This window comes from Vollenhovia emeryi, unplaced genomic scaffold (assembly GCF_000949405.1).
Source record: "Vollenhovia emeryi isolate VEMERY1.0 unplaced genomic scaffold, V.emery_V1.0 DF939133.1, whole genome shotgun sequence".
Taxonomy (NCBI): Eukaryota; Metazoa; Arthropoda; class Insecta; order Hymenoptera; family Formicidae; genus Vollenhovia; species Vollenhovia emeryi.
In genome coordinates this window covers 2,692,501-2,703,709 of record NW_011967233.1, presented here as the reverse complement: position 1 = coordinate 2,703,709, position 11,209 = coordinate 2,692,501, and the positions used below count along the sequence as shown (strand labels likewise).

The window sequence follows — 11,209 nt, the reverse complement described above, 5'->3', positions numbered from 1 at the left end:
GGAGGGGAGGGGGGGAACAAAGGCGCGACGGAGATGGCGGAGTCCGGGAATGGGGAGACCGTGTCGCGCGCCCCGCGTACGAGGTGTCCTGGACGGAGCCGCGACACGGGGACCCGTGGTCTTTGTCTCCTCGCTCTCGCTCGCTCGCTCGCACGCTCGCCTCACTCGCTCCTTCTCCGTTGCACTCGCGCTCGCTCGCTCGCTTACCCGTTCTCGACGGCAGGGGGATCCGGTTTCCTCCGTTTTTCCGACGCGACCTCCGCACGTAGCTGCGCGACGACGAAAACGACGCGCTCGGCATCTTCGTGTCGTCGGCGGCCCTCGGCGGTCGTCCTCGTGTCCGTCCTCGTTGCCGTCGTTGTCGTCCTCCACCCCCTCCCCCTCCTCCTCCTCCTCCTCCTCCTCCGCCACCCCCCACCGCCGCCTCCTGCTGCTGCCTCTCCTGTTCCGCTGGCGATCCGCGGCTCCGTCGGTTCCTGACGGCCGCGAGGATGCGCGAGGCCCGGCGGTACCCTCGCCGGCAGTAAGGGCGGCCGCCGCGGTACCGTGTTCGGCGGACACCCGCGGCCAGAAGCTGCCAAAAGCTTAGGACACACTACACAATAGCGACACTACCACCGTGCACGGCGGCCATCTTGTTGCTCTCTGCTCGCCGACTGGCCCAGAGGGCAGCCGCCAATCGGACAAGTTTCTGCCCCGCGAGTGCGTGCCGTGCACCCCCCACCCCCCATTCGACCCGCACCGTCCCGACGCCTCAACCCTCTGCCGCTGCGGCGCCTCTGTCTCTCTCACGTTCGTTCGCTCGCTCGCTCGCTCCCTCCCTCTCTCTCTCTCTCGCCGCCGACGCCACGGGGCTTATTACCGAGCCCCCCTTCCGCAGTGGAGCGCGACACAAGCGACCGACATCGGTTATGGAGTTATGGAGGCCGAGGAACCGTGTACCGATAGCGAGCCGAGCTGCGCCTCCGCGATCTTCGCGTGTCTCGCGCTCTCGATCGCGTACGTGGCGAGCCTGTATGTCTGGAGTTCGCCGCACAACAGGTACGTTGACGGTAGTGCGTCCCTCCCGTGCGGTGGCGAACGGCGACGGAGGCAGCGGCGGTGGCGGCGGCGGCAGCGTTCAGCGTCGTCGTCGTTGCGATCCACCGCACGCTCTCTCGGCGTCGACCGGCCGTGCCCCCCGCGCTCCCTGCCTCCCCTCAAACGTCCATCCAGCGGGACTCCTCGGAGCTCGCACTCGGCAGTTCGGTAAACCGCTCGCGCGATCGCCAAACGTCCCGCACCGACCGGATGGATACTGTGACTGACGCACGCAGTTGCCCGCACGTGGTGGCGCTCCCTGTCGCGGCGCCGCTCCTCACTTTCTGGACAAGCGCCGCCAGCGCCGCCGCGGCTAAACGGCGACTCTTGGGGGAGAGAGAGAGGCGCTCGCCGCAATCTGCCGTCGTGTGCCATCTGAGTCGCGCGCGATAAGCGGCGTCCGTTTGCCGCGACATTTGAATCCTAGACTCGTCGGAGCAAAAGCTTTTTACAATTTTTTAAATAAAACACGTTTAATTCTTTGCGGCCCAGCACGAGTAAAACATGTCTCGGAGAGGAAACCATCTGTCATGTACGCAAACAATTAAAAATAATTTTCAAACAAAAAAAAGGATTAATTACTGTTCCATATTTTTAAAATAGCAAAAATTGCGATAAACGAAACGCGACAGCTCGTAGCGATCTCACAGCAAAACCACTGGGACACAAAGGACTTGTGAGAAACATTTCATATCATACGTTCATGTTAAACGACGATTTATATTTCAGAGAGCATCCGTCGACTATAAAGAAACGATTCTTTAGCGTATTCGTCGTAACTCTCGTCTCGCCAGCGCCCATGTACTTTGGACTAAACGAGAATGTATTTCAAAAGGTACTTCCCCGTTTACGCACGATCCCGACTACTCTGCATAAATAATCATCAGTGATTTCTATTAACTGTGTCTGGCAATTTTTATAATACACAGAAAATCTATTGCGAAAAATATTACCTCAGCCAGGACCTTTTCGCAATAAATTTTCTGTATTATAAAAATTGCCAGACACGGTCAATAAAAGTCACTGATGCTGTTAATTACTGCTGGCGACTTTGAAGAATATTCTTACTAATAAATAATCATGTTCGTTATTCCTAACAGGCGACCATCTGGGAGATGCTAGGCCTTCGATGCACGGGCCTGATACAGGCGACTGTGGTATCATTGCTCCTAACGATGACCCTATTCCTAGGTCCCTTGAGCTTGCAGGGATTCAAGTGGCGACTGTACACCGGTTGGTATCCGAAAGCGAGCCGAGGGTCCGAAAGCCCAACAGTTAACAGACGTACATCTGCCTTGGAATCCATGTACTGGCTGGGAAACGTACGAACTCTGATTTGGTGGAGAAATCAGGTGGTCGCTCCGTTGTCCGAGGAGTGGACCTTCAGGGCTTGCATGTTGCCGTTGCTGCTGCAATGCTTCACACCGACCACTGCCATATTCGTGTGCCCCCTGTTCTTCGGGGTAGCTCACTTCCATCACGTGGTGGAGAGGGTGAAGATAGGCATGAGCATCAAGCACGCGTTGTTCACATCCTGTAAGTCTCGAGATGGGATCTCTATGGTGTCCGTCCAACTAAAAATAATTAAATTGCGTTGAATTTAGGTTTTCAGTCCGCATACACCACGCTATTTGGAGCATACGCGGCCTTTCTCTTCGCGAGGACAGGTGGGATTATTTTGCTTCCTTTTCTTATTCCGAAGACATTAGGTTTTAAAAGATCTGCATGTATTTTTCTTAGGACACCTTGTCGCTCCATTTGCCGCGCATTCATTCTGCAATCACATGGGATTTCCTGATCTCTCTGAGATAGCGGCTTACAAGAACCCGCTGAAAAGAGCCGGATTTATGTGTCTGTTTGTAATCGGCTTGGTCGCCTGGTGCTTCTTGTTGATGCCGATGACTCATCCATCGTTGTTCAATAATAATTTATTCTGGACTAAACACTTTATATGAGAAACACGCCCAATCTCTAACAAATATTCCAATAACAAATGCTAGGGTTAAAATGTTTATACGCAGAATTTATCACGACTGTTCCACCGATCTTCCGGTTTACATAATTGTGTACAATATCTGTCGAAGAATATCGCGGGAATTAAAATTATTTCAGACTAATTCCAATTGTATATTCGATAACGGTGTACTTATAATTTAACTGATCGTGCGGTTCGACATTGTTACAAAGTATATCACCATAGTGCCTGAAAGTTAGACTTTTTTAATGGTGATGACAAATGTCACAACAACTATTAAGATACATGGCATTGCAAAAGCAAAATGCGGAGAATCTAGCCAATTATTATTTACGAAATGCCGCGTACATTTATATTATTACGTTGTTTCACGGTCACGATCTGTTAAACGTTATCGATTTTTTCAGATAGAGATTTTTGGAAACAAAAATTGTAATATAGATTATTATCGTTAATACAATCTATTGAGAAAATTTCTAAAACGATCTTTCTAATCGTCTACTTTTATAACTGTCTATATGTATAGTGTATATACGATATCCATATGTACAATGGCAGTGGTAAATATTCACACGACAAGAGATACCGCCATACACATATACCAATAGTTTATTTAAATCACAGAAGTAACGCGGTGGGGCGCAACAATATTACTATAACATTTATATATGTACATCGACGAACGCATATACATTATATGTGCAGTAAAGCTACAAGTATTTATGTATATAATGAGAGTCTAATTCAGTTTTCGAGATTATGTGTAATCTTTTATCGCATATGTAATGTATACCATTCTTTAATCGAGAGATAGATAGTAAAATTAACTTCTTAAATGATATTCAGAGCATCAAATGTTGACAAAGATACAATGTTGAAATAATAAAGATGTTTTACAGTCGAAGCAAAATCGTTGTACAGAAATTGATATATATATGTATAAAATGTAGGTTGCACTGATTTACAATATAAATGTCTATCAAAACTTTAAAAGTATTTGGTGATTCTGTCTCAATGCATTGCGAGACATTGATGCGACGTGACAAATAATGTGATTCTGAGTATGATCATCTTTGATCTAGGATCGTATTTGATTTAGCTTATAACATTGATACAGAATATATCACTGCAAACAGAACCCTCAACTTACATTATCTATCAATTTATGATTTTGTAAAATTTTGTCTATTCCTTCCCTTACCTAACGAGACAAAGTATAAAAGTCTACATACACAATATGAATATCGTAAATCGATTTGTCTTAAGAGCATTTTATAGCCGTATTGGAACAATAAATAATAAACGAGACAAAACGTAATAATTAAACTCCTAGATATTTATAAAATTTCTTAGATAGTAAATTCCCGACAAGTTTTTGTTACGTCAGTGTTAATAACAACAAATAAAGACTCTTGAGTATTTCAAAAGTGATAAACTTTTATAAAATCAATTTAATAAACATCTATATATTTTTATGCACAAGGTCCAAAATTTGCTTTTAAAATAATTTTAATACTAGTAGCTACAAAGTTTGTAAATGCAGTCATGTTCTTTGCTATACTATTTTTAGATTGCACCGTTTAAGTAGATAAATAGCAAACTCCGGTCTTATTATACATAAAAATGCAAAAATGGCGAGTTAGGAACTATCGCTATAGACTTCTTGGCGGTTTATAGCGGTCCGTTAATAAATAAATAACTAAATAAATGCAGATTTTGATTGCGTACACCTAGGCACGATATCACCTCGATTTGGCAAAGCGCATCCTTACGTTTGACTGGGCCCAGGCGTTGCGTCTGGAGTTTGCGACTGATTGAGAAATAATACGTTGCTCGACTTAATCCTAGGTCCAGCCGCGAGTAACGAAGGAGAAGGACTGATGCAAGGCGTTGAGCAATGACTGTTGCTCAGGTCACACTGATCCAACAGCTTCCAAAGCTCCTCTGGCGTAGGCCCACCAGAGGTATCTGTTGCTAAAAGGACGCGAAATCATAAAATCTGGGTAATCAATTTTAACTGAATCAACCAGATCACATCCAACGTTCATATCAATCAATGATCACATGAATTACAAAAACATTTTTTAAAAGATTAATATAAAATTAATATTTATATATATTTGTATATAATAGAATATATAATAGTTTCTCTAGATAACTTCTCTCAAATATATGATTTGTGCTAATTTTCTGCTTGCTACAGTATTTTACGTTGGGTGAGTCATGCTCGCAGATTCCGTTATGTCACTACAACGGGAGAGAGTAACGTACCTTGAGTAGCATTGAAAGACGGGTCCAATGCCGTTGTGAGATCCCACATTTGAATGGTGCCGTTAGAATGACCAGTGAATATGAAACGTCTGGGCCGCGAGCCCATGCGACTAGAACCTTCACACTCGTGCACGTAGAATGAGCTTATAATGCTACCGTCCACCGACTGTATTACACAAACTCTTTTTCCATTCGACGCTAATCGCACAAACAACTGATCGGTTTCGGGTACGACTTTCTGCACGAACACTTGCTCGTCATCTTGCTCGCCGAATGGTCCTGAATAATCCAGATATTTTATTCAAGTATTAAATAAACAAAGAAAAGAAAAATTTTTAATTGGAATGAAAACGTGGGAATGAAAAGTGTTTAAAACTAATTGCAGATTGGAGAAAGAATGATAATTCAAAGCGCCAGTATCACAACGTACCAAAATCGTTGCCGGCATTATAGCTAACGCATGGGTCAATTGCTTCTAAAGAAACAATTTTGAAGCTTGCCTCGGGCGTGGATCCCGGCTGAGTAGAAATCATTCCGCGGAATCGGGTCACCGCCCAACTTCTGACGTGATTATATTCCGAGCAGACTGACACTAAATATTTTTCCGAGAGTGTTACCTGTAATGTAATTTGCGCATTAATTAAATTAACGCGACATTGTAATTTAATGTACCATTTTAATGCAAAACTATTGTTGCGGAACGTACTTTGGTTACGCTACTCTGATGCACTGTAAAGGTTTGGAATAGCTGCGGACCATGGCCAACAGTTTCGGGATGTTGGACGATCACTCTGACACTTCCGGATTTCGTGCCATACGCGATTTCTATCCAGTTTCCGCAGAGACCTATATTGGGAGCGATGCACTTTTAGAAAGATATGTTTTATATTGCACTAACCACCTGATACACTTTGAGAATTAGAAAATATCACTCATCACTATCTGTGTGATTATACACATAATGTTTAACGATATTATATATGAAAAATTGAAATCTTTGTTTTGAATTAAATCTATATCAACTTCCATTTTCCTGTGTATAATTTGCATTACAAGATGAAATTTTAATAGTGTATCAGGAGATTAATTACTGATATTATAGCTACAATAATGAAGGATTGTGAAAATATAGACGTAACTTGACATAATATTGAAATAACATATGTGTGCACAGGTGAGTATTATTAATAAAAAAATGATATGTATATGATGTCTTAAAGCTCACAATGCCTCATGCTGCACATTGCAACAATAAGCAGAAGCTATTTATGAATAAAATATAATGGTGTATACATTTACATAAAATAACGGGTGTATAATAACAATATTGTATAATTAAGCAATAATGTTTACGTGTACAGTTAATAATTAATGTTATTTAAAACCAATTTTTGGACAGACTTGGTAAAAAAAAAAGTAAAAATTGCCTATAAATTTGTCACTACCAACGAAAAAAAGTACGCAAGCAAAGATACATGTTTTCTATTACCTCCCTTTCCCCTCTCAGATGCTGGCATGGAACATATTACTATGAATAGAAAGAGCAAGCAAGCGGCTCTAACAGACGAATCGGATTAACTGAATCCATTGCGTACAAATGCAAAGAAATTTAAAAAAAAAAGGAAGAGAAAGGAAACATCGCGTTAGTACAACTGGACGCATAAGGATAGCAGGGTTGTGCAATCTCTAACATCATCTCACAAGTGTTTCATAAAAATTCAGATTCTAACAAAACAAATGTGCTCTGCGATAAGATACACGCTCCTATGTATAAGTTCATTTTTATATTCTATTGATATGCAAAAGAATACATAGCTATGCGCCAGTGCGTCGTCGTAAAACTTAATGCTATCTGGAGAGGAAGAGGGTGTACGCTCGCTGCTATTTAATCACACGATTCACGTTTGATGCAATCAACACAAAGATGAAGGCGGATGACGCTTCGTTTTGACGTACGAGTTGAACGTGAGAAAGCAGAAAGTCTGCTTACATCGACCCATACTTGCCTTGTGCTATTTATCCAGTTGTACGAGAAATGATGAAGCAAAGAATGTAATAATAAACTCTCATTAATATCTTTAAGGACCAACATCAAACCTTATAACATTCCTATAATATCTTAATGAATAAAATAGACGCCGGTTAGTAAGAACAAATTATATTTACACCTATGCGATCACTAGCGCCCGGTACATTTAACGGCACTCATTTTATTTTAGCACGTACGGAGTGAAATAATGATCCTCGCGAAATCAAACCGATAATGACGTTTGTGATTACAGTCTGCATTAAGCAGCCTTAATAAACAATTTTGATAAGATACGTCACTCGTCGAAATCGCTTCTTAACGAATAGTACTCCAATTGTCTCGTAAGGAAAAGATTTTACCTCAAACTTCTATGTCTTGTTATTTGTCGAGATCTTTATATTAAGATGAGAATAGGCATAAAGAGAGACTTACTAGTTTTCGGCGTCAAATACACAGATATCGCAGTTATGGGATCGTAACTCGGATCTCGATACAATTCGGTCACGAGCAGGTCGTTATCCTTCATTCGCAAAGGAAACTTTTGCATATCTGTAATTCATACGGTAATCGAAATTATTATAGAAATCTAAATATTAAAAAAATTATTTGTATTGTATAAAGATATTCAAATATTCTTTTAATTCGAATATTTTAAAATACTCTAGGCTCCAGAATATAAATTTTATACTCTCTCAACGTATAAATTGGAAATTTGTCAAACAACGTACTGCGAATTTGAGAAATGTAATATCTTTCTTTTTGCTCACCAATATAATAAATGGAACCGTTATTGCAGCCTAACAGAAGAAAAGATCCAGCTGTGTCAAATGACAGGATGGGCACTACGTCCTGTATCTGCCAATGATGAGTCATCGCGTGCCACACACCGATCTTCCCGGTCGGCGACAACGCGACCAACTGACTGCCGATGAAGAACAGGTATTCCACGCGCACGTTTAAGTTGAACGTGCCCACGTTGATCTTGATTCCTTCCTCGGACACACCCCAGAGTCTCACTTGGCTGCCGTAGGAGATCGCAACCATCTTGCCGTCCGCGCCACTTCCCATCTTCGCGTTTATCGCCACGCGCTCTATTATGCACTCGATATGCGGACTGGTGAACACGTGCTGCCACCCGGACGAGTCCTTCAGCCGGTAGCACGTGATGAAATGTGCGTATGCGATCACTATCCAGTTGTGATGCGCCTTTATAATCTGCACTCTCAGGGGGTCCACCCATGACGAAACTGCAATCAACGTGGCTTCATTAATATTAAAAATGGAAGACAAACACTCTTTACGTTATGTATCGCACTTTAGAGTAATGATTCGTTGACGCTCACCTTGCTGCGATCCAAATATTAGGCCGATATCGTTTTTATACAATTTATTCAGATCAGCCGAGTTGTTCCTGGCGTGTCTCAGATCTAGAGACGGCGTGCGAGAATGCGGGAGACCGCGCTGCGGCAGTCGATAATCCAAAGAGGAGTTTCTCATATGCGTTCCCAGTGCACCTTTGTGACTTTGGGGACCTGCGGCAAAACAATTTCTTGTCAGCTTTTTCTTTATAATGTTGCATTACTCAAATCAAAGATTTCAATAACAGAAAGGCCTGCGATCTTCGTGCCTAACACTCTTGCAATGTATATCTATATTCAATATAACAACTGCGCGCTGATAAAGCAACATCGGTCTTAAATCACAGTATTGAGCTAAAGGAGAGACAGTATATCTAATTAAAGTGACAATCAATTCAATAATGACTACTGCTAGTCGAGCATCCTTTAGAAATAATCTCTGTGTAATTTATTGCGAAAAATAGGCATGAAGATCCAGCATGACCGTCGAAGGTCTATGCGATTTATTCAAATATTGACAAGTTCACGTATTACTAAATGCAAATCGTACCCAAGCTATCGATTGAGTGCACTAGAAGTTCGTCGGATCTGCCGTTGTTGAGATCCGAAAATCTGTGGGCCCGTCACCTCGCGTAAACTACACACGGTCGGTCTCTCGCGCGCGCGGTTCTAGCTAGCTTATACTTGGTCGCGAGACACTGCCGTGTCTCGCGATATTTCAGATGCGCGTATTCCTATCAGTGAATGATAAAGTGATAATATGAATATATACCGTTGGTACTTTGATTAGTTGAGTTATTGACTGTCACAGATTGCGAGGTGGATGGGCCGTCGACTCTGGAGCTCGAACTGGAGTTGACTCTAATATGAACCGACACGTCGCTGACATTCGATGTTACCGCAACTGGTTCTTGAAGCGGTATGCCTTTAAAGTAAACAGGGCTGTTACAGTTTATCACGATACGCGGCGGGTAACGCGACAGACTTACTCGGTGGTGGCAAGTAACCGTAAAACAGTACATCGCCGCAGGACGACTGAGTCAGGTCTTCGCAGAGCATCAAACGTTTAACCAGAGGGGTGATGCCATAGTACTCGGCCTCGTGCCTCAAAGTCCGAATGTCCACGTTCTTCAGATCAATGTCCTTGGTGCGTAGGTAATTCAGTATGATGGAGAACAGCTTCGGGTCTCTGTCTATAAAGAGCGCGCCCGTCTCATCCTTGTGGCTGTCGATTCTATTACTTAACAGTGCCGTGAAGAAGGAATCCGGGATCCATGTTAGAGTCTGACGAGACGTGGAGAATCTGAAAAGAGAAACGGTTCGTGGTCGTCAAGATACAAGGCATTAAGATCGAATTACGATAGAATTTAACGAGATCCGGCTCGAGTGTTTAACCTAAAATTCAAAAAGCAACAAAAATATCCAGACGAGAGATGTGATGTAATCTAGAGAAAAGATACAAATCGATACTCGGAGATTCGTAGGTTTAAGAACGGCGTGCAGTCCAGATTGACGGAAAGACCAAGTTACAGCCTCAAGGAAAATCTACCTGGTGCCGCCGACGTTCAGGTGAACGATGTCGCTCACGCCTAGATAAGGCGCAGCCATTCTCCGGGCTATCGCGTATTTTTGCAACGACGACTCATATCCCGCGAGATCGTCAGGGACGTCACGATCGTGCAGGAGCAAAAGCGCGACCCTTCTAACAGGTTATGCGTCAACGCGATCTCGCTGCGCACGCGCGACCGCACCAGCGACTCTCAACCAAGTGCGAGGTGTGAAGTCGGAGCGATGCTATCGATCAACGAGATCGAGAGATCAAACGGTCAACTCGAAATTCAAATAAAAACGTAGCGCGACCGGGGGCGCAATGAGATGTGCGCTGTTCTAATCATCTAATGAGCCAAAGAGCCAGCCGGAATCGTTCGTTTCTTTGATAACTTGTTACAATTCGTTTTCCATTAACACTGAGAAAAATGCTTTGATAAATTAGTATGGCTCGTATGTGTTAAATACAAATTTAAAAGAATTTAAAGGACTCAGAGCCGTGACAGGGTGGTAGTGTCTAAATATTCTATTCTAAGTTTATTGCGAAAAAATATCCTGGCCGAGGTGATATTTTTTCGCAATAAACTTAGAATAGAATATTGAAAAATGCTTTGATTGTATCAGCAAGACCTGTACGATAGAATGTATTTTGACCAAACAGAATTTTCAGTTAGCACGACAGGGCTTGATATTTCGTAACCGGAAGTTTGCTAGATTTCACTACACATCTGGTAAATCCTAAAGGAATTTTGATTCGTCCATTTTTTAACGGACGACTGGTTGAATCTACAAGATTAATACAACTAGAGTTTTTTTTCAGTGAAGGATCACATGCTTTAGATGTCTATTTACCATCTCTCAACTACACTGTTCGCATAACGCGAACTCAGCTGTTTGCAGCAGGGAGCTGCGTAAAATAACTTTGACAATTCGTACCACGCCTCCCCC

At 43.0% G+C, this 11,209-nt stretch overlaps 3 protein-coding genes across 5 annotated transcripts in view; 1 reads left to right on the top strand and 2 right to left on the bottom strand.

Moving 5' to 3' along the window:
• Positions 1-348, bottom strand: part of LOC105567952 (F-box only protein 11) — a 12,954-nt gene extending 12,606 nt beyond the window's left edge. Inside the window, exon 1 of the mRNA XM_012023245.1 lies at positions 208-348. Within this exon, the coding sequence (XP_011878635.1) occupies positions 208-301 (94 nt within the window). The 5' untranslated portion in view covers positions 302-348. The remainder of the gene's footprint in view (positions 1-207) is intronic.
• A 521-nt stretch (positions 349-869) lies between these two features.
• Positions 870-3,959, top strand: LOC105567947 (CAAX prenyl protease 2). Its single transcript, XM_012023239.1, has 5 exons — positions 870-1,041; positions 1,810-1,915; positions 2,181-2,616; positions 2,685-2,747; positions 2,821-3,959. Exons 1-5 carry the CDS (start codon positions 920-922, stop codon positions 3,033-3,035), a joined length of 942 nt encoding a protein of 313 aa, XP_011878629.1. The 5' UTR covers positions 870-919; the 3' UTR covers positions 3,036-3,959.
• On the bottom strand, positions 3,647-10,466 carry LOC105567948 (BTB/POZ domain-containing protein KCTD3). 3 transcript variants are annotated; one of them, XM_012023240.1, is made up of 11 exons: positions 10,263-10,466; positions 9,703-10,016; positions 9,486-9,638; positions 8,699-8,887; positions 8,123-8,617; positions 7,788-7,904; positions 7,333-7,338; positions 6,033-6,172; positions 5,757-5,943; positions 5,327-5,605; positions 3,647-5,029 (listed from the first exon to the last, which is right to left on the bottom strand). In XM_012023240.1, the coding sequence occupies exons 1-11, from the start codon at positions 10,319-10,321 to the stop codon at positions 4,824-4,826; spliced, it is 2,145 nt and encodes a 714-aa protein (XP_011878630.1). In that variant the 5' UTR covers positions 10,322-10,466; the 3' UTR covers positions 3,647-4,823. The 3 variants fall into 3 exon arrangements, with proteins under 3 accessions (XP_011878630.1, XP_011878631.1, XP_011878632.1); XM_012023241.1 differs by having other exon boundaries at positions 8,123-8,602; positions 10,263-10,464; XM_012023242.1 differs by lacking the exon at positions 7,333-7,338 and having other exon boundaries at positions 8,123-8,602; positions 10,263-10,464.
• Positions 10,467-11,209: the final 743 nt, after the last annotated feature.